Source organism: Gopherus flavomarginatus, chromosome 3, assembly GCF_025201925.1.
Source record: "Gopherus flavomarginatus isolate rGopFla2 chromosome 3, rGopFla2.mat.asm, whole genome shotgun sequence".
Classification (NCBI taxonomy): Eukaryota; Metazoa; Chordata; order Testudines; family Testudinidae; genus Gopherus; species Gopherus flavomarginatus.
In genome coordinates this window covers 135,882,777-135,907,101 of record NC_066619.1, presented here as the reverse complement: position 1 = coordinate 135,907,101, position 24,325 = coordinate 135,882,777, and the positions used below count along the sequence as shown (strand labels likewise).

Here is a 24,325-nt window from a genome sequence, read left to right as displayed (position 1 = left end):
GGGCTGAAAGGAGACAACTGTGAAGGCTGATCCTCCGCAGGAACCTGGCGGCTCCTCTCTTTGCCCTGCTGCTGCAGCTGCTCCCTGGTGACATGGACTTTCCTCCCCTAGTAACCCTAGCTCCTGCCTGGGAACACACTGCTCACAGCAACCCAGGCTTGGCCTGGGTACTAAAGCATCTGTTTTGCTGATAGCAGATTCAATGTTACAACTGCTCCGGTCTCTCCAGCTCTGCACAGGTACAGCATGGCCAGGGCATTGCGCCCCCCCTCCCCCGTGCTTGGCACCCAGTCTGAGATGAAGGGAGCCCCTCTCGCGGGAAGCGCAGCAGCCTTGTGATCCTGCTTTGGGCCTCTGCTCCACAGAGCCATCTGTCCACGAGCAACATGGCACCACACCACTAACGCACGTCACACAAGCTGCCAAACAGCCAGCCACTAGCAGCGTATCTCTGTCACCACATACTTAGGCTGGGAGAGAACCAATGATTAAGGGTAACAGTTCCAGATCTTATACTAGTGCCAGCTTGGTATAACCCCCGAGCCATGCAGCCCAGGCCAGCTGAACTCTGACCTGGCACTGTGGGACCTACATGGCACAGTAGGACTGGGGCTGTTGTTTTTAGTGACGTCTCTCATTCTGTAGCGCTCTCATTTTAATCATTCTAGCGGAGAAGTGCGTTCCTCTGCACCCTGCAGGGACGTCAGAAAGCTCTCAGGGAGTGTCTGACATCAGTGCTGTGCTAGGAAATGGCTTCTTGGCATTTTCAATGGAGTTTTATGAAAAAATATCCCAGATATAGCGAATGCAAGAGACCGGTGTCCTGCATTGCACAGCCTAGCTCCCATCAGATTTGGGCACACATGTCAAGGCAAAAATACTGTCCTAGGCTAGGTGGAAAGAAACCTGATGCATCTGACTCTTATAGATAACTTTGGTACAATCCTCGCTTATCTCATCAGACGACTCCATGAATAAGGCAGTGTGCCAAGGGGAAAGTGTGCTCCTTTCTGACCGCAGTCTGTGGCTAGCATCTACTGCACTCAGGGCTGTAATGGCAAAGTAGGAGATTTCAATTGGAAATTATCAGGAACAGCCACTTGGCTTCTGCTTTCAAACTTCTTGTCGACTCCACCCTAGCACCTGTGGCAATATTGTCACATTGGGGATCAGTAGCCAGGGGATTGTAAAGAAGTTGCTGGCAGTGCGATAGGGCAGAGAAGGAAATAGAAGGAAACACATTTAATGACTAGGTCTCCTGGCACAGCAAATGTTTTGATTAATTTAGTAACAGATCCACTCCCAATGGAAACAGGTCATAGTTTTGCTAAGCTGAATGCAAGGGCCTGATCCATGCTAATCACTAAGCTGCCGGGTGTATGGAGTCGATCCTCTGGGCCCACTAAGATCTCTTTGTACTGCCAGGGTAGAGGGATCTTGGAGCAACCCTACATGGCTCCACCTGCCATGGGGAGCCAGGGTCCGGCACACTGGAGTGGCAGGGGCTAAGGGGTCCATCTGGGCAGAAGCAAAGCTAGGCGTCCCAGGCATCCACCGAGCCCTGGAGTTGGCAGGGACCAGAAGGGAAGATTGAGCTTGACACAGAGACAGACTCAGGAGAGGGGCAGGAGAGATTGGTGGGGCTAGCCCAGGGCACAAAGCACATTGTAGCCTGCCCTTGTAATGCACTGTTAACTGGCCACTCACTCCTGCTCGCTCACACCACACTGTGTGCAAATGAGTTTGTAACAGTATCCAGAGCTGATTAGAAACCATGTATTTTAGCCAAAATCTCCTTGGCCTTCTGAACACATTGTTTGGCTACAGAGTTGCAGTCTCACTAAGGCACTGACAGGCTAACATTTTTTACTAAGGATGCCTACAAGTAGGTGCCCCTATAAACCCAGCCCAGTTCCAGACATGCTGAGACCCCACAGTTCCTGAGCAACTCAGTGTGGCTGCAGAGGCGCCCATCTCTGAAAATTAGGCCGGTATCCATGGAGCTCAGGAGAAGACTTTCTGTCGAGTTCAGTGGGAGCTGGAGGAGGCCCTCAACCTGGCTATCTCTGGGCACCCAAGTATGAAGATTTTGGCCACAATGCCTGATTTCAGAGGTGCTGAGAATCTACAACTCTTGTTTAAGTCAATGGAGCTCAGCACCCCTGAGAACGGGGCCCATTCTGCTAGGACATTCTGCAGCATCCACTTAGTTGAGTCCATTCTGGGCTCAGTCTTGCAAGGCACTGAGCACCCTGCCTGGACAACCCTTTATCCCCATTATAACACGTAGGCATGGAATAAGAAATTGCTAGCCTTCTTCAGCATAGCAGTAAGCATGGGATCTATGGCTGTCTTTAGCCATGGGATGTGGAGATATGTGCCCAGCAAAATGCTCAGGGGGGGTAAGCGACATCCTCCCTGTGATCCAGACACTGATTATAGGGCAGTTTCAGTTTTGGTTGGCTAGAAACACAGCATTGTGCATTCCTTATCCTTTTCCTGGCCTTACCTGTGTGTTCCCAGCACTGTCGACACAGGAAGCCACGTCCAAGGTGCACGATTTATGCAAAGCAGCTAAACAGGGAGTGTCTGAGTGAGTTTGACAAGTGAAAGGTGAAAGCTCAACACAGCTTCCCTCCCTCAAGGTCTGCGAAGGGGCTACAGAGAGCAGATGAGGGGCCACAAAGGAAAAGTACAAAATACAGATCAAAGTGAAGAGACTTTGAAAAGGCCTAAGATTCATCACCGCTAGAGAGAAATACCACAGCTGCTGGGACAGTCAATTAAACTCCAGCACGCCCCTCTCTCTGGGTCTATCTGGGAGAGTCATGTGAAGCTACACTGTAGTTACATGTTCAGCACCAGCTGGAAAGCTGGATAAAGAGCTGGCTCTTCAGTGCTGCCTGCGATCTAAGTCTATGTTGCAAGGCCCAGTCCAGAAATGGGCTCTGCCCTGGAAACCTCCTGACTTTAGTGGGAGTAGGGACTGCTGGGGAAGAGCAGCAGAGGGAATTGGGTGAAGGGAAGGGGCTGGAAGAGAAAGCCCAAGGTCTGTGGTATAGTCCTGAGCATACAGCTGCTGAGTTTTAGAGGGAGAATATTTTTTTTTGGCTGAAGGGCAAGGGGAGGGGGAATGAACAGATTTCCCCAGTATTCCTAGGTAGGCAAAATACCAGTGATGGGAGACGATGGTGCAAGTGTTTAGTTTTTATTGCTCACACAGGAATAGCAGATCTAAATCATTCTACAGTGGCTGGACTTTGACCAAAGCAATGGGAAGGAAAAAAAGATCAAAATAAAACAGAGGAGTAGTATCCATTATCTGTATGGTCATTTTCCAGAGGGCTATTCAAAGCCTCTGATGTTCCTGCTTCTTCTGACTTTGGTTCTTCCCCATGCTCTGTAAAAGAGAAAGAGAAAACCCATTGCCATGTTGAGTGTCACGGTATGTTCCTTAACTCCCTAGCCGCTGGAATCATGATCACTTGAGAATCTTGGCTTTTATTTAAAACAAAAACAAAAAGGAAAGGGTCCTAGCTCTTTGTGAGGGAGTGTCCTCCACACACAAAGCCAGAAGGGGTAAATTAGGCCAAAACTTGCCCCTGGAGAGAGCCAGGGATTGCTAAAGCCTAAGGGCTGAGGAAGTCCTGCTGGGGGAGGAGCTGGGCTGGGTTAATAAAGCCAGGAAGTTGGCAGCAGAAAGGGGGCTATGGGGAAAGTCGTCTGCAGTCCTGCCCTGGGAGAAGGTTAAGGTATGTGTGTTTGGCTCTGTGGAGTGTAGTCTACAGTTACTGCCTGGGAGGAGGGGGTTTGGACTGGCAAACCCAGAGAGCGGGGAAACCAGAAAGTCGAGCTCAGAGGTAGGAAGGTGTTCAGGAAAAGAGCAACAGGGTCTGAGGGAAGGCAGACCACAGTCGCAGGTATAGTGTCCCTGGGCTGGAACCTAGAGAATTGGGTGGGTCCAGGTTCCCCTACCAACCACTAGGGAAGTGGCACGGACCAGGCAGTGGAGCTCTGACTGCCTAGGACTGTTGTCTGCAGAGCTTTTGTTACCCTGGAAGAGGGGGACTATAGTGACCTGACCGGAGGACTGAGTCCTGAAGAAGCCGCACACTGTGTACTAGAGAAAGAGGGGGACCACGGGCCAAGGAACCAACAAGAGGGAGTATCAGCTCTGAAACCAGCTAATTCCCAGAGCAAAGTGGTGGAGGCGCTCCAAGGGTCAGTGGATCCCATGACACCTTGTGTTTCTATGTGCACTGATTTGGGGGGGCCTGACTCAGAATTTTTAAGGTGTGGAGTGGGTGACCCTGCGTAGCAGTAGCAAATAAGATGCTGGCCTCTGGTCACACAGACTTTTCCTTTGTATCGAAGGATCATGTGCACAGGCCCAACCTGCAATGAGCTCTGCAGGGGGGAGCCCTGCCCCCAAACAGAGACCTGGGAGGTCAGTGGGCCCCTGTAAGGCGCATGGGATCTTAATGCAGGACTGGGGCCTCAGGGTTTCTGGACTCCAATGGACGTCAATGGGCATAGCAGGCACCCAGCACTTCTGACATGCTGGCCCTAAGAGGATGGTTTCAAAGCCCCCAGGGAAGGTGGATGTTCAATTTCCATCAATGCCAATGGGAAATGGCACCCAAATCCCATAGCCACCTCTAGGAATCTCAGCCCGATCTCCAGGTAGCGCCCTGTGGAATAAACATGAACGGCCTGGTGTCGATAGCACTAGTCCCAGTGAGTTCCTTGTGAGCCAGGAAGAGGCCCAGGTAATACAGGGAACCTGTTATCTCTGTAGCTGTCCCATGGGGCACCTATGGGGAGAACCTTTGGCAGTGCTGTAACAAGGGCGAGGTGAGTGAGGTACTTGCCTCGGGCACGCAAAGTGGAGGGGCACAGCTCTACCGTGATCGGCAGCAATTCGGCAGCGGGTCCCTGAGTCCCTCTCGGAGGGAAGGACCTGCGACTGAATTGGTCTCTGACAGGGACTCAGGGACCCACCGCCGAATTGCCGTCGAAGAGCCTGGAACCGGCCTTTGCCTTGGGCCCAAAAATTCCTTGTTACAGCTCTGAGCCTTGGGCCCCAGAATCTCCACACCTGCCATTTCCAGGCTGCACTGGTGATGGATGGGTTCCTCTTGGGTCTGGACTTGGAGGGATCCCCTTCTTGTTGCCCAGGCCCAGTTCCCTGCTTGGCTCTGCCCCCTCTGCACTGACTGTCTGGGACACCCCTGCTGCGGGGACCTCCAGGGTAGAGAAATTCCCCAAAGGCCTGGACAGAGCCATCAGCTCCACTCCCGCCTTGGGGCTCTTGTGGCCAGGGAAGCGGGGCCTTCCCAGGGGTTGCTGTTTTGAACAGACTGGCTCAGCAAGTGGGGTGCCAGGAGGTTGCTGTATCTGTCACTGCAGTGTCCAAGTGCAGGCTTGGGCGAGGAAAAGGCTCTGCAGCTAGCCAGTCACCGCTCCACTGCTTGGCTGGGCAGTTCCTCTCCTCCCCAAGGATGCACCCAGGGAGAGTTCTCTGGGAATATGCTCTGATCCCTGAGGGTCTCTAACTGCTTACCTGCTGGATGCAGAGTATCCTCAGCTCGTGGGCCCTCCACCACCTCCTGCTGAGTCCCACCAGACAGCTCTTGAGTCACAGACAGGGCGGGCTCCTCCTCGTGGTGCCCTGGAGATGCCTGTGCTTTCTCTGGGGGCTCCGTCTCCACCTCCTCTTGCACTTCAGGCTGAGGCTCTGGCTCTGTACCCCACTGTCGGCCTCTTCTTCTCCCAGCTCCTCGGCCCCTCTTTGGCCCTTTGCTTGTACCTTGCTCTCTGTCAGAACATGACAGCATCTCACTCAGCGCCGTGAACCGGGGACAGCCCGGCCAGGCACACAGGGGAGGGAAGCTCCCGGCTGCCAGGCACTTTCAGTGTGAGCTGCGTGTTGGATTCCCCTACGCAAAGAGCGCTTTGTCAGTGTAGCTGTTCTGCTGAGCTCCACTGGCAAACAACTCTCACTGTGGGCACAACCAGCCCAGTAGAGCTCAGCACTAGTGCTGGTGTAGTTTATCCAACCACTCCTCTTCTCCCCTTGTGTGCGCACTTCTCCGCCAGCCCAGCCCAGCTCAAGCAAACTAAACTCGACTGGCAAAAGTACAGTTCTGCTGCTAGAGCTGGCTGCACTAGGGGCTTTGGCTGGCACAGCTGCATTCGTCACAGATCACACATACAGCGATGCTGGCACAAGTCTGTAGTTAGACCTGGTCTGGGCATTAGTGCCTCTCCCCTTTGTAACATAGATATGGACAAACTAGCTATTCTGGGAGATAAATCACTGCCTGGGAAAATAATGCACCACGGCCAACACAGCCTTTCCTGTGGACTGATGCACACAGCTGGTGACTTCTGAGCTTGCCTAGGTAATAGGGGTCATACCTAAAGTCAAGTGTCTTGCCAGCAGGTGAGTGGGCAAAGTCATGCCTCCGGAGAGGTACCACCACCTGGAGAGAGGCTCACATATACTGCTTCAAGCTGGATTCTTCAGGGACCCGCAGCCAAAGAAAGGACTTCGGGTTAACTATCCTGAGTTTAAACTGACTCAGGGCCTTCTTCCTGTCCAGCAAACAGACTGGACCTCTGTCCCAGGGCCCCCCCCCAATCCTTAGGGAAGAGTTGGAAGGAATTTAGCCTACTGAGACAGCATAAGACTGAGAGGGCTTGTTCTGAACTGAAGCTGGGGTGAAGTTGTGACTGCAGGAAAATCAGCTGTGGGGTTTGAAGGACTTGCTGGAGTCAGAGTGATCTCTGGTGGAGATTCTTTTACTATTTTCCTGTTTTCTCTGGAATGCTTTCACCTTAAGAATAAATGTGCTTGCTTAGGCAGAGCCATGCAGTAACTTAACTGTGGCAATTACCATTTGCTGTCTCTGAGGAGAAACATTAAGCAGGCTGCATAGGTAGCCAGACTGCTGGGGATCTCCCAGTGTAGGCGGGGAGCTGTGCAGTCTGGTCAGGAAGGAGAAAGATGGGTGGAAAGCTGGGAGCCTACAGTGGGTGCAGGTGCCCTGAGCTGTGATATTGTGGTCACCGGGGGTAGGGCTAGATGGCCCAGGCCAGAGCAAGGGAGCAGGAGCAGCCCTGAGAGCCAGCATGACACACGCCCACTCCGAATCACAATTCCCTCTCCCTGCCCAAGGTCTCCCACAGCTGCCAAGTTTTGTGTGGCTCCATGTCTGACAGTTTGTGCAAATTATTTAATGAACTACTTTGCATATGCACAATCCATATATCACAATAAATGCCATCTTATGGTCAATTCACTTTGCCGGGAGCAGCGGTGGGAGATAGGACATGGAGCTGCACACGACTTGGCAGCTCTGAGGCTGGGGCAGATGGAGGAGTGGGGAGGCTGGAGGGTGTCTGGGGCACCAGAGGAGGTGGGGATGGTGCTGGGGTGTCGGGGTCAGTGGGAACTAGAGGGCAGATGAGGAGGCTAATGTGTATCAAGTCCTAGCTGGGGGCTGGCAGGGAACTGGGGCTGTCTCTGAGGGCTGGCGGGGGGATGTGTCTGCATGAGGGAGCCTGGGGCTAGTATTGAGCCGGCCCCCCCAACAGAATAGCCTATTGCGTGCGGCATGCTGGGTAAAACCTCATGGCTGCCTTGAGCAGTGGGTTGGTTTCTCCCACATGCTCTCAGTGGTCCCTGAGCTCACCAGGACGTGTGTGAATGTTTGACCAGCAGAAGATTTGGATCCATGACTCCTCCCCTGGGCAGTAGTGCATAGCGGCGTTCACTGCACTTACCACTGCACATGATCAAAGGGACAGGGCTAGAAGTGGCCATTGGGCCCTGCCCTGAGCTGGGCTGGTGTGTAGGTGGCATCATCCCACAAGTAGCCCTTGGAGCAGAGTTACAGCCCCGCTGCTCTCAGTGGGGGATGGTCTCTCTCAAACCCAGCACCAGGTCAGCCATGCTGGATCAGACCCCTGGCTCTGCCCACTTCCCGCTCTGCCAGAGGGGACTCCCCATAACAGTGCAGAGAGGTTCTTCTTCCACCCACCCCATGTGAGCCTGTGTCACAGTGTAGTGCATGGCCATTCCCTGGGTACAAGGAGTGCTTCTCTGTCGCAAAGACAGAATTCCCATGGGTGTAAGTATAATTTACCCCAGAACCCACTGGACAGTATCTTTCTCCTGTGCCTCCGCTTTCCTTTTCCGCAGCAGCTCTCGGTCTCTCAGGCGGTGCGTGATGGCCCCTACAAGAACAGACCAATTGTCAATTTGGTGTCATGACTGAAGACTAGCCCTGGCGATGACAGGGACACAGCAAGGTGAGTCGAGCAGGAGCACCCTGGGGTGGGGCCTGCTAGTGGAAGGGAGTCACCTCAGCCAGACAGCGAGCTATCATGTAAATAACACTCGGGACAGCAGTGCCCTAGAAGCTGCAGATAAGGGGCAAGTGATCGCATCCCTCATGCTGCAGATAACACTTTAATGGAAGCAGATGGGCTTTGGGCATGGACTGGGCATGCCCAGCTTCTTGGACAATCGCTCCCACAGGGCAGCAGTGGGTGCTGCATCCAGAACATTGTCTCCCATTAAATCTTCGCAGAGCAGCTAGTTGGAAAGCCTTCAGGCTGTTAACCCAAAGCCTGTTGGATTGGCAGGGTGTCATTCTGTCTCTCTCGTCCCTTGTCTGTGAGTCCCACACCCTCGGCTCCAAGTGGACCTGGACACATGGTTTTACCTCCCTCTGAGCTGAATTTGCTGCTATTTGAAGGCTCATGTATTCGTTGCTCATCTGTACTTGGAGAGCTACCAAGTATTCAGGAATCCCAAGGTTCATCCAGTTTTGCCTACACTGAGTATTCATTGTGGCCTGTGGCCTGGAACTCATCAGACCTGCATTCTAATCTGCTGAGTGACCCGGGGGGAAGCCTCTTTGAACTGCATTCAAAAAAGAATGAGAAGTTCATGGAGGGGAGTTCATCAGGGGCTATTAGCCAGGTGGTCAGGGATGTAATCCCGTGCTCTGGGTGTCCCTCGCCTCTGGCTGCCAAAGCTAGGAGTGGACAACAGGGGATGGATCACTCGCTGATTGCCCCAAAGAGAATGAACAGAACAGGCACCTGGCATTGGTCACTGTTGGTAGACAGGATACTGGGCTAGATGGACCTCTGGTCTGACCCAGTGTAGCCGTTCTTACTTCCCATCTGTAATATGGGGGTAATGACACTGAGCTCCTCTACAAAGTGCTTTGAGATCTACTAGAGAGAAGGGCCAGGGATCACTATCTGATAATCTGTAGTAGATGCTTGCATGTGGCTTTTCTCATCAGCTCCTCTCCTGTGGAAGGGCCAGGTCCTGTGAGAGGCGATGCACCCTGGCCTGGATCTGACAGTACAGGAACGCACTCGGACTGCTCAGGGGGCGAGCGGTCATGATGAGGGCAGGAGAGGCTCAGTCAGGAATGAGTTCCCGGGCTCTGTTGGAGTGGGGTGGGAGTGCTTGGCACCTGGCAGGATTGAGGCCTACTGGGTTTCAGCCAGCCCATCAGGAACCAGGAACATTCCTGTCTGACAGGGCCGAGCACTCATTGCAGAGAATAATGACAGCCACAGGGTATGTCTGCCCCACAGTTAGACAGCTGCAGCTGGCTGGCCCATGCCAGCTGCCTCGAGCAAAGGGGCTGTTTCATTGTGATGTTCAGGCTTGGTCTGGAGTCTGGGCTCTAGGACCCTGCAAGATGGGACCGTCCCAGAGCTTGGGCTGCAGCCCACGATGAAACAGCCCACAGCCCAAGAGGCCAGCTGCAGGCGTCTAATTGCAGTGCAGACACACCCAGCGTGACTCCATGGGCTGAAGGCTGTTTGCAGAAAGGAGGCCACGGTTCCCTTCAGCACAGGGCCCAGCACAAGACCCCCATTAACCCTGTGTGAAAGGCTGAAGCGGGCAGAGAGATGGGCACATCACCCATTCATGAATTAGTCCTCACTGCCTCTATGGTCTGGTGTTTTTGGCCTCAGTGACTTGCCCAGTGTCACATGGCTGGCCAATGGTGGCATTGGGGACAGAATTCAGGGCTGCTGTCAATGATAAAACTCCTATTGACTTCACTGGGACCATGATTTCCACCCCGACCTCCTGAGGCCCAGCCCCAAAGTTATCCTTGTGGTACGGACACCTGCCCACTAGGAACACCGAATTGCGGTAACTTGGTCTGTATGTACATGCCTTGTTTCTCTCTCCCTATGCCTCAGTGCACCGTAAACAAGGCTCAGGGCAGAGCTGCTAGCATACTCCTTGGCTGAGACTCCTGGCTGCAGCTGGGCCATGCAGGCAGAATATAACACATCTCCGCACCAGCTCTAGTGAGGGACGGTGTGAAGTCGGGAGTGAGGAATGAGGCATGTTACAGATACATTAAAAGAATAAATGAGTTATGACTTCCTAATTTCTAACAGGCCAGCACAACAGACAACTGTTAGAAATAATGACACCTTCCAGCCAACAGCAGCAAAGCACGTTAATGCATTAAGCTTCCCAAACGAGTGCTAGGAGAACCAGGAAGGGTTATCACCAAATGGAGAAACTGAGCCCTGGTCTACACTACGAGTTTAGGTCGAATTTAGCAGCAACAGGCAAAGTGACTTGGTCACAAGGAATCTGACTGTTCTGGGAATAGAACCAACATCTCCTGACTGGTGTGCTAAGCCAAGAATAGCCGTCTCTGGATCTGTAACCCTGAACAGGAGGCAATGATGGGAAATTAACTCTGGGAATGCTTCTTTCATGTGCTTTGGATCCCACACTGAGCTGAGCACCAGCTACAGAATGATTATTATTACAGTAATGCCTAAAGGCCTCCTCATGCTGGGCGCTCTAGAGACCCAGTAAGAGACAATCCCCATCCATGAGAAGCTCACAATCTAAACAGACAAGACAGGGAAAGGGTGGGAGATTACAGTGTGATTCACAATGTGTACTAGAAAGAGAGCAATATGTAGTAAGGGGTGTTTGCTGGAGCCTGATAGTCATATACAACGACAGAGGCAGCCCTTAATGCTCAGCACAGGAATGTTGTGAAATATCACGTTCTAAATGCCATATTGACAGTCCCTAATAACAATGCCCCCGCCGAAGGAAATCTTTTAGTGACCTGCCATGGCTTGCAGTGATCAGTGGAGAACCTGTTGTCTGCCAAATAGTAAAGCAGAAGGAGATTTGCTGAGAAGGAGATTGGCTATGTCGAATGGTAGAAGGACGCTCTCACAGGACTGACGGGATGAATTCACTGATGGTTATTAAACCAGGATGCATTTAGCTACTGACGCATGTTGTACTTTGCATGTGTAACAGAGATCAACTCTTATTTATTTTTGTGAGCTAAGGGCCTGTCAAAACTTGCTGAGAAACAAACTAACTCTGAGAAAAATATTCTAGGCTAAGTACAATAAAACCTGTGCCACCTTTACACACCAGCCTAAGCAAATTATTTTTGACTGATCAGTCCGAGACCTCCAGCCTGTTTCTTTTGTTATTACGAGAGAGTTCTGAAAGGCTGATAAGCTGATGGACTAGGGTTTGCATACATTCTATTAGCCATAGTCTCTGTGTGTTGGCATTTGAAGTCTGGTGTATGGAGTCCACCTATTGATTGTGTGGGGCTTGTTTAAACTGGAATGGCAAACTGTCTTGTTGCTTAAAATACCCTGGGATCTCTGATTTCAGCTGCATGCTTGCAAACCCTCCCCCTGCAGAGGTTTTGCTACACACCTGCTTCCAAGCAAGTTTGCAGGTAAAAGCAATAACTTAGATGGGTTTCACAGCACATGGCAGTGCTTTGCATTGACCACCTCACTCACAAGACAGAAACCTGATGCAAAATGCCCATATTCTTTAACAAAAGAACATTGATGCACAAAGTAAAGGCCAAATCAAAGAGGGATAAAATTCTATATAACCCTACTGGGTATTTGTAATGGCTCAGGATTCTGACCACTCTGAGAAGCATTTCCAAATGCTTGTACCCTTTGTGACAACGAAAACAATAACTTGATTGTTATTTTGTGCAGGGCAATCATCTGTTTCTTCCATACTCTGTATACCAAGCATCTTCCATAGCTTACGTACATAGTTTTGATCATTTAACTCTTTTTTTTGTATGTTGCAATTATATCTCTTTTCTGCTAAGACGTCTAGTGATGCATTAGACTATAACAAGCTCCCGTTCCACCCAGTCATGACATTAACTTTGTAATGTTACCTGGCACAGTGTGTTCCTCTCTGGCTGGTGGATGCTGCTGGGAAGATTCCGAGTAAGGATGGTCCTTTTCTAAGCCCTCCATTTTTCTTTCCAGTTTGTTGCTGGGGTTCTGGGTTTTAACTAAAAAGCAGCTTAGCTGCGCAGTAAGGGCGTCAGGAGTTACTTGGGCTACATACTGCAAAGGAGTAGTTAGAGAACAACACAACCCGCCCACTCACCATGGTTTATCTGGCCTGGCCACTGGTCTGGTACTGCTGTTCTCCTTATCATGTCACAGAGATGGGGGAGCCTGGGCTCATATCCTGTCTCCCTGCTGCAAAGAAATATTAGTGTGCTTCTCCATGACTGGTGCTCCTCAAATAGGAAATTAAGAGCGGCTGATGCTGTCGAGTGTAGAGACCCTGGTGTTTAAGAAGCGGTGGGGGAGGGAGCTAAGCAGCCCCTTCTACTTGCACTCCTGCCTCTCTCATCAACTGGCAGCAAGCCCAACACAAAGGAGGCAGTGCCCCAGGCAGCGGGCTCTCATTTGAGGTCTTAAGTGGGACATAAGTGGCCACAGGCCTTCAGCACAAGGACACTTGTGCATCTCAAATCCCTGGGGCAGAGTGCTTAAAGACAACCAGCTTTGCCCAACGGGAAAGACTTTTGTGGCTGGGACCAGCCTCCCATGCAGCTCCTGCTTTCCGAGCTGTCAGTTCTCCACAAGCCTGTGCATGGTGCCTCTCCCAGTCCACGGACCACTTTGTAAGAATGTTGGTGACACCCGCTCAGCACCATTTTGTGCCCTCGGTGCTGCATTTTAAACAGTCCTTCCCAGTCTCACCCTTAATCAGACAGGGTCAGTCCTCATACTCACAATATCAAGGCCCCAAGCCAGCAAAACACTTAGGTCTGTGCAGAGGATGGGAGGAAGGGTATCCCAGTGCAGACCTGACCTGGGGCCATCTGCCATTGGAGGGAGGAGAGAACCTTGTGGGGAACTGTCAGTAGGAAGCCAATGGTATAGGAGAATAGGCCCTCTGGAGTCACAGTTGCAGGCAGTGAAAGTGAACTTGAACAAAGGCGGTAACATGCGGGCAGGCCACCAAGTGGCCAAGAAGGGAAAGGTAAGCCCTGGCTGGAACAGAAGAACTGGTGGTGGAGACAATCCATTCTTGTAGGGTCTCTGGAACTTGTCCTCTGGTAGACAGGTGCGTGCGAAGACCACATTGATGTGGGCCCCATTGAATTCTAGGGATAGTTTGGGATCCAAAGTCGATTTTCTGATGTTTATGCTCATCCCCAGGCAGGAGAGGAGTATGAGTGGCATGGAGATTGAGGCTTGAGCCTCCTCTTTGGATCACGCTGCTATCAGTCAGTTGCTGAGATAACGGAATATAAGGACCTCTTGATGCTGAAGGTGGGCCACCACTACCGAGGGAACTTTGGTGAAGCCCCGTGGAGCAGTGGTGAATCCGAAAGGTAGAACCATATATTGGATGTGTTGAGTTTCTGCCATGAAGCTCAAATGCCCGTGGGTAGTATGGATATCCATGTGAAAGTAAGCATCCTGTATATCAAGAGCTGTAAACCACATGCTTTTTTATAGCAAAGTTATGATGGTTGCTAGGGTGACCATACTGAACTTTGGCTTGCATATGAAGTGGTTGAGACGACTGAGGTCTAAGATCAGTCTTCACCCACCCATCTTCTTAGGAACTAGGTGGAATAGAACCCTGCACCCTGATAGGTTGTAGGAACAGGTTCTATCACTCAGCTTTGCAGCAGGGAGTCCACTTCTAAGGTGAGAACTGTGACAGGTTGGGTCACAGAGACCCCCTTGGGACTGCCACCTGATGTGCTGAGACTACCTCTGAGCCCGTTTTCCCCGCCAGCCTGGGACTCCGGAACCCTGCCTTGTTGAGCCAGACATACTAGCCTGCTGCAAACACAGACTCAGGGTCTGAACCACGTCCCCCAAAAGCTGCAGACTTAACTGAAAACAGTTTAAGAAGCACTCCTGTCTCTGTCACCCAAATACCCATCTCCTAATGGGATCCAAACCCCAGATAAATCCATTTTACTCTGTATAAAGCTTATAAAGGGTAAACTCATAAATTGTCTGCCCTCTATAACACTGATAGAGAGGTATGCACAGCTGTTTGCTCCTCCAGGCATTAATCACTTACTCTGGGTTAATTAATAAGCAAAAAAGTGAGTTTATTCAATATAAAAAAGAGGATTTAAGTGTTCTCAAGTAATAACAGACAGAACAAAGCAAGTTACCAAGCAAAATAAAACAAAAACATGCAAGTCCAAGCCTAATACAGTAGAAAACTGAATCCAGATATCAGAGGGGTGGCCGTGTTAGTCTGGATCTGTAAAAAGCGACAGAGTCCTGTGGCACCTTATAGACTAACAGACGTATTGGAGCATAAGCTTGTGTCTGATGAAGTGGGTATTCACCCACGAAAGCTCATGCTCCAATACATCTGTTAGTCCATAAGGTGCTACAGGACTCTGAATCCAGATAAACTCTCACCCTCAGAGATGTTTCAATAAGCTTCTTTCAGAGATTGGACTCCTTCCTAGTCTGGGCCCAATCCTTTCCCTGGTACAGTTCTTGTTAGCTCAGGTGGTAGCTAGGGGATTTCTCATAACTGCACCCCCCCCCCCCCCCATGTTCTGTTTCACTCCCTTTTATAGCTTTGGCACAAGACGGGAATCTTTTGTCTCTCTAGGTCCCCATGCCTCCTTCTGAATGGAAAAACACTAGGTTTAAGGTGGGTTCCAGACAGTACCAGGTGATATGGTCACATGTCCTGTGAGACCCCAAGCCTTCATTCCGCAGCCTGACTCACAGGAAGGCCTGCAAACAAACAGAGCCATCCACAGTCGATTGTCCTGGTTAATGGGAGCCATCAAGAGTCCAAAACCACCATTAATGGCCCACACTTTGCATAATTACAATAGGCCCTCAGAGTTATATTTCATATTAGTAGATTATAAGCTTTGTAATGATACCTTACAAGAGACCTTTTGCATGAAAGAATATTCCAATTACATTATATTCACACTCACTAGCATATTTTCATAAAAATCGTATGCAGTGCAACATCACAAGGACACGGCCCCGAGAATGGTCCCTGAGGTGTGGCCGGGGGACGTGAGGGAGGTAGCTCCGTGAACTCGATCGTATGGCCATGTTGAATGACATCCAGGACCCACTTGCCTGTTACTGCACTCCAAGTGGGTAAGAAGATGCCCCCTGAAGGGGGTGAGGAGGGTGTGTGGCATGAGGCAAGGTGGTTGCCAGTGCTCTAGATGCACTGAGAAATATCACTTCTGCAAAGACTGCGTATGAGATGCCAAAGGCTGTGGAGATGAACCTGGAGAACGGGGCTGTTGGGTCTTCGGTCATTTGTGAGGCGGCTCAGAGGGCCGCTGATGGAAGAATTGAGGAGTGCTAAATCAGTGCGTCAGTGGTGGGTGATAACACTCCAGTTGCTTGACTTCTTTTTCCGCCAACATGGAGCATGCATGGTCTTGTCAGGCTCATTCCCTGGCCACCTGTATGATGAGGAAATTGAGTGGGGGGGGTGAGAAAACAGAAACTCAGACCCCCTTGCAGGTACCGCGTACCTCTTCTCCACCCCCTTGATGGTGGGGGCGCAAGTGCAGTGGCATTGGAACATTTTTAGTATTGGGTGTGCTGAAAGCCTGCCCTCTCTCCCCATCCACGCCCCCCTGCCCCCAAGCTGAGCCTGGCAGTAGAGCTGTGTCTCCAGGATGGGGGGACCCAGACAGGGGTCAAGGGGCTGAGGCTGTGGCCACAGCTGGGTGTAGGTGTGGGGCCAGGAGCAGAGCCCCAGCTATGAGGCCAGGAGCAGGACCCCGGGAGTGAAGCCCTGGGAGCAGGGGGTGACCCCAGGCACAGGGCCACAGGCACAGGGCCAGTGGCCAGGACCCAACCCCTGGGTGTGGGGTTGGGGAGTGAAGTGCTGGGAGCAGGGCCCCATGTGCAAAGGCACCAAGAAGTGGGGTGCAGGGCCGGTCCCTGGGACCTGAGCAGGGGAGTGGAGCCCCAGGGGCAGGGCCAGCGACTCTGCATAAAAGCTGGGTCTCCTGCAGCACCCCTACTTCCCTCGCCTATGCACAAGTGGCCGAACTGAGCCAGACAGTCGGAGCTGGTTGAAGAATGGTGGTGTTAACCGGTAGAGCCACTCTAGATGGAACTGAGGCTTGCAAGACATCGAGCAGCTGGTGCTGTTTGTCCTGTTTCTCCTCCAGTGGGAGGTGGTGGTGCTCATCACTCTGTGCAATAGGTCCTGAAACTGGCAGCAGTCATCTGAGGCAAGGAGGGAGCCAAAAACACTGAGATGTCTGGTGACAAGGAAGGGAACTGCTCTGGTACCAGCAGTGTTGTTGGAGTCAGGCTTATGTGGTTCTTCCTCCAACACCGGTTTTGAATGCCTATTCTATGACAGTTGAAGAGGCAGGTTGGGGGACTCCTTCTGAGTTGAGCAGGAAGGTTCTGACGGTGGATACTGGGTCCAGGACCCCTGTGCGGCAAACAAGGTGGATCTGACGTTTGCTGCGAAGGGCTCCAAGGAGTGAGGTACCAACAACTCCTTTGCTAGGGCACTGCCACTGAGTCGGCAGAACCTTTGGATAGTCATATGGATAGTATGGGAGGGACAAACCCTGTGCCCCTTCCAAGTCCTCCAATGCTGAGAAGTCAGAACCTGGTTCAAACAGTGGTGCCACTGGAACATGGGAGGTAAGTCCAAACTAGGAGAGCGTACCCTCTTAGGTAGTGACTGCACGTGGAGACCTCACACCTCCATGGCAAAGAGTTCATGAGGCTTGGGGGCCGACTCGAGCCTCCCCATAGTCAATGGTACATGCGCTACGGTCTGAACAGAAGCTGGAATTGAGGATCCCTTAGAACTCAGAGTGCCTTTGATGTCGGTGGTGCCAATCTGGAAGGGGTACACGGCTCGGTAGACGGTATCGGCAAGTCAGGCCTTCTGTGCAATTTCTTGTCATGCTTGTGAGCCTTGGATCTGGGCCCAGCAGCCTTCTAGGCAACCCATAGGTGCTGGAATTAGGGGAGTGGCGGGTGCTGCAGGACCCCCTGGCTTGAAGTGGTTCTCATCATATACAGGGTTTACAGTTTGGTTCAATGGCTCTCAGCACCCCCACTAGACGAGTTATCCCAGCACCCTTGAGGCAACCCCCAGTAAACCATTCTTATTAGACAGGCCTGCACATAGAATCACATGAGAGTACTTGCAGGATAAGGGCCACAGATTGCAGTCCAGGACGTCATGCTTAAATCACAGGCAGCTACTGCCTGAGATGAGACGAAGCTTCAGCTGAAATGAGAAAACTGTCCCCTAACTGTGTGAAGTGTCTGCTTCCTCTACACAGTGTCCTGTAACAGTGATGGGCCAAGCTGGGCAAGGGCAGCCTGCCCGGGGGCTGGAGGGTCTGCCTAGTCCTACATCCAGTGCTTGGTTCCAGTTCTGAAGGTAGTGGCTGGAGGGACGTGGGGGCAAGGGGTGGGTCTTGTTTCATAGGGTATATATCTGGTTTTATGGTGATATGAAATCTGGAAAAGAGGGCAGGAATCATCCCCAGGTGTTTCAAGAGGATGACTGTGCACCAGGGATTCCCCAGTGCCTCACATCTAGTCCCGTTGGGTTGCTCCAGGGGGTGCGTGGAAGGAAAGGGGCATCCTGTTGGCTAGAGGTGAGAACCAATGCTTGAGGCGCCCTGGGCACTGCGAGCGCCTGATGAGGCCTGTCACGGAGCTGCCTAAGAACCAGCTGGCACCATAGGAACAGAAGGGCAAGTGTGTGCAGCATGCACCCAAGGAGACCCATCCCAAATGGCAACAGCAGGGGAAGATGAATGGACGTGGGCCTGACGGGGGTCCCACGTGACAGACAGGGTGAGCACATGATGCACACGAGGAATTTCTCTGTTCCCCTAACACTGAGACAAGCAGGATGCTTCCTGGCCCTTGCCCTAGTCACAGGGGCCTGGTCCAAAGCCCCCGACGTTAGTAAACATTGGCTGCAATGGTTGCAGGCTCATGCCTCTTCCTTGCAGAGGGGTCCTGGGCCAGCGTTAGTTCTGTAGTGCTATGCATGCCCTTGGCCCCAATCCTGAAGGGTACTGAGGTGCCCAACTCCTATTTATTTCAATGGGAGTTAGGTGGCTCAATATCTTTTGAGGCCTACGCGGCAGTGGTGGTGGTATTCTAGTCTAAAGCAGGTCTTGCTGAAAATGTATCTGTACGAAGTTGTGCCTCGGGGCCCCACGTACAGGACTGTACACTCCACTTAGAAAGGAGAAATACTATCCGTGGATTCTTGTCAGAATAATTGTGTTAAACATTTTGTAGGGCTGGCTGTGTTGGCCAGCAGCTGAGGTTTGACTGAAGGCTCTGGAATAGTCTGTGTGTTGCAAAACTGCTGAGTAACCTGAGACGCTCATATTAGGGCCTGGCTGGGCTTCCTTTTCATGCACTGGGGGAGATGTGCTCGTTCTCCTGCAGCCTGTTGAAGCATGATAAACGAGCCTTGGCTCTGCAGAATGTTACTGGATGACATTGCAAACCCAGGCGATAAAACCTTTCCACCCCTGAGCATTTGACTAGCTGCAAGAGTCCAATGGCACGCCCCTCCATGGAATGTTAACGGCAGCCTCACCGACTCGGGGGCCCAGCCACCCGACAGGAGTCGCTGTGAGGCAGGAGAGGATGACTGCAGCAGCATCCCCTATTCACCCACCCACACACTCACTTAAGCAGCTGCAGCCCCATGGTAGGGTATGATGATGCAGTTCTGGCAGGACTCAACTGAGACTGCCAATTCAGGACAAATTGCTTAAAACGGGGCAGTCACAGCCCAAGGCTGGGGTTTTTCCACCTCTAAGGCAAACCAAACCAGCCAGACAAAGAGGACTTTGGTCTCACCCCACTGGCTAACCACAAGTCACACAAGCAATTCCCTTAGACACTACAGTCTCCCAGTATCACCACCAGTGCCACTCGTTATGGGGACAAATGGTTATGAAAACCAACACCCCAGTAAAAGAAAAAAGGTTCTCTCAATCCCAAAGAATCAAGCCCCAGACCCAGGTCAATATACAAGTCAGATCTTAACCACAAATCACTCTGTTGCCAATCCTTTAGAATCTAAAATCTAAAGATTTATTCATAAAAGGAAAAAGATATAGATGAGAGCTAGAATTGGTTAAATGGAATCAATTACTTACAGTGATGGCAAAGTTCTTGGTTCAGGCTTGTAGCAGTGATAGAATAAACTGCAGGTTCAAATCAAGTATCTGGAGTACATCCCCCTCTGGGATGGGTCATTCAGTCCTTTGTTCAGAGCTTCAGTTTGTAGCAAAGTCCCTCCAAAGGTAAGAAGCAGGATTGAAGACAACATGGAGATGAGGCATCAGCCTTTTATAGGCTTTTCCAGGTATAAGAACCTCTTTGTCCTTACTGTGGAAAATTACAGCAAAGTGGAGTCTGGAGTCACATGGACAAGCTCCTGCACTTTGCTGAGTTACAAGGCGTATCTGCCTTCTCTCAATGGGTCAGTTGTATAGCTGATGATCCTTAATAGGCCATCAAGCAGGCTAGGCAGAGCTAACACCAACTTGTCTGGGATGTCTCCCAGAAGCACAGCCTAAGTTTGAAACACAGACAGTATAAAGCCAATATTCATAACTTCAACTACAAAATGACACATGCATACAGACAGCATAATCATAACCAGCAACCCATAACCTGGTCTTAGACACTTTATATGACCCCCTTTACATAAGATTTGGTGCCACTACGGGACCTTGGTTGCAACCATGTTCTATATGGTCCCAGATTATATCAATAACGTCACATAGGGTAACTACTGGGGTAGCCCTGCTGCCACACTGGGGTGAGAAGGAGGCCTGGTGCCACTGCCACTGTCTCTCTGGGCGGGAATGACACCCTCACATGAAGGAGGATATGGTGTGGGGGTAGGACATAAGAACGGCCCTACTGGGTCAGACCAAAGGTCCATCTAGCCCAGTGTCTTGTCTTCTGACAGTGGCCAGTGCCAGGTGCCCCAGAGGGAATGAACAGAACAGAGAATCATCAAGTGGTCCATCCCCTGTCGCCCATTCCCAGCTTCTGGCAAACAGAAGCTAGGGACACCATCCCTGCCCATTCTGGCCAATAGCCGCTGGTGGACCTATCCTCCATGAACTTATCTAGTTCTTCTGTGAACCCTGTTATGGTCTTGGCCATCACAACATCCTCTGGCAAGGAGTTCCACAGGGTAACTGTACGCTGCGTGAAGAAGAACTTCCTTTCATTTATTTTAAACCTGCTGCCTGTTAATGTCATTGGGTGACCCCTAGTTCTTGTGTTTATGAGAAGAAGTAAACAACACTTCCTTATCTCCTTCCTCTACACTAGCACTAGGTGTGGAGTAGAGCTAAAGAGATAGATCCTGGGTGATGGGGGGGCAGGAAAGACACTGGCATGGTGCCTAGGGCCCAAATTGCCTTAATCTAGCCCTGCTTTGCCAGCTCAAGGTGTAAATTGTCACAGTTCAGGCAACTGCACCTATATTCCCCCCTACAGTCTGGCAAGGGCACCTACACTAGACATCAGGCTTCTCAGCCATTCTCTCTTGGGTGGAGATCTGTCTGTCTCCCTCCTGACCAGGGTATTTCCAGGCTGCACAGCTCCCTGCCTGCACTGTGAGTGACCAACAAGCCAGATGGCCTAAGCTGGCCCACTTTGCTCCTCCCCCGCGTACCTGCCACAGTGCTAAAGCACCACACAGCTCTGCCTCAACAAGCACATTTAGTCGTAGGGTGAAAGCATTCTAGGAAAATCATATTACTCACAATAAAAGAACTTACACACCTGCTAATGCATTCACCAATGATCACCCCAACTCCAGCAAGGGCCCTTCCCAGGGAAAGGCCTTCAAACCCCACCCAGGGATCTCCTGGGTTACAAGTTCATAACTGCCTTGGCTCAGAACACATACCCTATAAATCAGAGTCACTTTTTTATACCACCAGGGCCACTGGTCTGTCCTCATGGAACAGGTGATCAGAACACAAAAGGGCCCGTCCTCGGAGCGAAGCAGCAGAAGGCTGCATTCTTAGATACCTGGAGGAGTTACATTTGCACACACTTCCCCCTAGCCACATCCTGGGACACTCGCTGAACTTTAAACCTTCACAGTGGTTCAGCTGGTCCTTGCGGCTCATAGCTCTTCCCAAGGGTTACGCTGGCCATGTTCCCACCCCCCCCACACACACAGATGGTCCATATGATCCCACACCAGCACACAACCATTCACATTTTGACTACAGTGAACGCCTAAGCTACTTTAACTTAATTCAATCAGTTTGACCTGAATTCAGTGAGGTTTGTCCTGGCTGGTGCAGTAAAGTGCCATGTCTGGCACACAGAAATCGGTGTCAGTTGGTGCTGGGCAGGCACCCTTCGGGACCCCATGGCCTATTGCCTGGCTAGGTTTAGTCCCTGAAGGGCATTTCTGCCATTAGCTCGTATTTCACCTGTGTGTAAAACAAGCACTCTGCCAGCGAGCCAGCACGCAGTCGTCAGCCACACAGCGTCACCTGACAACCATCCCCAGTCATTCTTCTCTTCAGAGCTGAGGGGCTGGTGCTCACCTCAAGCACTAAGCTCCAGAGACCCCGGGTTCAATACCCCCTGCCAGTGACCGGGGTCCGTCAGCGTTATGCTCTCACCTGCCCCTTGGGACCCCAGAACTTGTGAGTGTAAACTTGAGATCTGATCCTCCCACTCCCATCTAGCTGTAAGGTGTGTGCGGTGTCCTGCTCCTCACCCCCAGGGTTGGCAGCCCAAAGGGACAGCTAAGGCAGGGCTGCCTCCCTGTGAAGCCGTGCTCAGCTGGGCACGGCTTTCAACAGCAAAAGGGTCAGGCCAGGGGGCGTCTTCAAACCTCCCCCATGGCCAATTTCTTTTCTCCGCCCCACCACTCCGAGGTCAGGGCTTGCGGACTCTGGTGGCCTAATCTCTAGAGCCAGGGGCCAGAGTCTTGATCTCCCTCCCCCCCGCACACTGGGGCAGTGGTTGTTCTCCGCACAGAGTCAAGGCGAGTGGAATTCCCTCTCCGCCCTCACCCAGCAGACCATCAGAGCCTGTGGGAAGAAGTCCCCCCTTCCCCCTGACTGTAGGCCCCACTCCCCCAGCCTTAGGGAAGGGATTTGTCAGCAGATGCAACATGGGGTCTTCCTGGCAGTCTCCAAGAGCACTCATCAGCCCTCCTCCTCCCTCTCTGCTGCCCCAGCTGCTTTTGGCTGGGACAGTCCCTTGCAGGCCAGGGGCTAACTGAGGGGGCTGGCGTCACCCCTTGTGATTTCAAAGCCATAATAACATCCCCTGAAAGAAAAGCTTCCAGCCTGTCCAACACCTCCCTACAGCCAGCTCACTGGCCCTGCCAACAGAGCAGTGCCGCAGGCAGGGCCGGCTCCAGGCACCAGCCCAGCAGGCTTCACTCCGGCCCTGCCGAGGGAGCTGTCCCGCAGGCAGGGCCGGCTCCAGGCACCAGCCCAGCAGGCTTCACTCCGGCCCTGCCGAGGGAGCTGTCCCGCAGGCAGGGCCGGCTCCAGGCACCAGCCCAGCAGGCTTCACTCCGGCCCTGCCGAGGGAGCTGGGTTACAGGCAGGGCCGGCTCCAGGCACCAGCCCAGCAGGCAGCGCACCGGCCCTGCAGAGGGAGCTGGGCTATAGGCAGGGCAAAGGCTTTTACCCAGGAACTTGAATCCACAGTTGACACCAGCAACACACGTTCGGGTCTAACTATAGGCTTAGCAGTCCCAGGCTGCTTGCCGCACGGCTGCTACCACAGCCCATCATACTGGCCACTGCTGGCTCCGTCATTCCTTGTGCTCCCCACTGGGCTGGCTGTAGGCATCCATTGCCTTGTCTCATTCATACACTGTCAGCTCTTTGAGGCAGAGCCTGTCTTTGTTCGGCACCTGGCACAATGCTCTGCGCTGCTCCAGGAGTGGGGCTCCTAGGCGCTCAGGTAATATAGACAATAACTAACACACCCCTGCCCTACTGCTGCTTTCTGACCTTTCCCTGGTGCAAACCCCGTGGAGGGCAACGCGAGCCTTTCCACCGGTTTCAGGGAGCTCTGGGCCAGGCCTCTGGTGCAGTGACAGCCACATAGCAGTTTAGAATAACATCACAGCCTCGTGATATGGGTTTATTTTGCTCTGTGTACAGACTGAGGGCCCAGTGCCAGCAATTGGGAGGGAGAGGGGAAAGTGATGCAGAAAGTGGAGTGGACCAGTAGGTTCAGGAGGGAGACTGTGTGTGTTTTCATACTGAGTGGTGTTCAGTTAAAGACGGGCCACAGCCAAAGCCCCAAATTCAAACCCCCTATACCCAGAAACATACAAATCTCAATGCTGACTCAAGGTGAAATTTGATGCTTGGGCCCATCTCCATTGTAAATGTATCATTTTATTCTGCAACCTCTCAACAGCAAGCGAGAGCGATTGCAGGAACACTTCAGTGCCCAAGCTGCTGGGGGGGAGTCGTTTCACTTTGGGAATGCGGTGTTCCCTCGTGCTTTGAGCAGAGGACAGGGAATCAGGGGGTTCTGGCCTTTGTTCCTGGCTCTCCCTCTGACTTGATGTGCTACTTGGCGCTTGTCAATTGCCCTCTCCTTGTCACCAGCTGTCAAATGGTGATCCTTACCTCTTGGGGTGTCGTGGGGGTCTATTGATGTTTGTAAAGCAGTTGGAGAGCCTTGGCTGAAAGGTGCTTAATTACCTACAAAGTATTGTTACTATCAGGGCCGGCTCCAGGCACCAGCTTAGCAAGCAGGTGCTTGGAGCGGCCACTCAGGAGAGGGGAGGCAGGTCCAGCTATTCGGCGGCAGTTCAGCGGAGGGTCCCTCATTCCCGGTCGGAGCGAAGGATCTCCCGCTGAAATGCCGCCGATCGTGATTGCGGCTTTTAGTGGGGGAGCTGCTTGGGGCGGCAAAGCCCCTGGAGCCTGCCCTGGTTACTATA

General features: G+C 52.1%; 1 protein-coding gene and 2 long non-coding RNA genes across 8 annotated transcripts in view; all 3 read right to left on the bottom strand.

The window, feature by feature from the left end:
• LOC127048498 (uncharacterized) overlaps positions 1-24,325 on the bottom strand; it is a 288,020-nt gene that overhangs the window by 242,015 nt on the left and 21,680 nt on the right. The gene's annotated exons all lie outside the window — the stretch shown is intronic.
• On the bottom strand, positions 3,193-12,585 carry HEMGN (hemogen). 6 transcript variants are annotated; one of them, XR_007773678.1, is made up of 5 exons: positions 12,252-12,463; positions 8,151-8,241; positions 6,421-6,485; positions 5,564-5,817; positions 3,193-3,400 (listed from the first exon to the last, which is right to left on the bottom strand). XR_007773678.1 is itself a non-coding variant. In XM_050948357.1 (4 exons), the coding sequence occupies exons 1-4, from the start codon at positions 12,519-12,521 to the stop codon at positions 3,291-3,293; spliced, it is 507 nt and encodes a 168-aa protein (XP_050804314.1). In that variant the 5' UTR covers positions 12,522-12,585; the 3' UTR covers positions 3,193-3,290. The 6 variants fall into 6 exon arrangements, 4 of the variants coding, with proteins under 4 accessions (XP_050804314.1, XP_050804315.1, XP_050804312.1 ...); XR_007773679.1 differs by having other exon boundaries at positions 8,163-8,241; XM_050948357.1 differs by lacking the exons at positions 6,421-6,485; positions 12,252-12,463 and adding an exon at positions 12,470-12,585.
• LOC127048496 (uncharacterized) lies at positions 14,426-20,179 on the bottom strand. Its single transcript, XR_007773693.1, has 2 exons — positions 19,518-20,179; positions 14,426-15,800 (listed from the first exon to the last, which is right to left on the bottom strand). It is a non-coding gene; the product is annotated as an uncharacterized LOC127048496 (long non-coding RNA).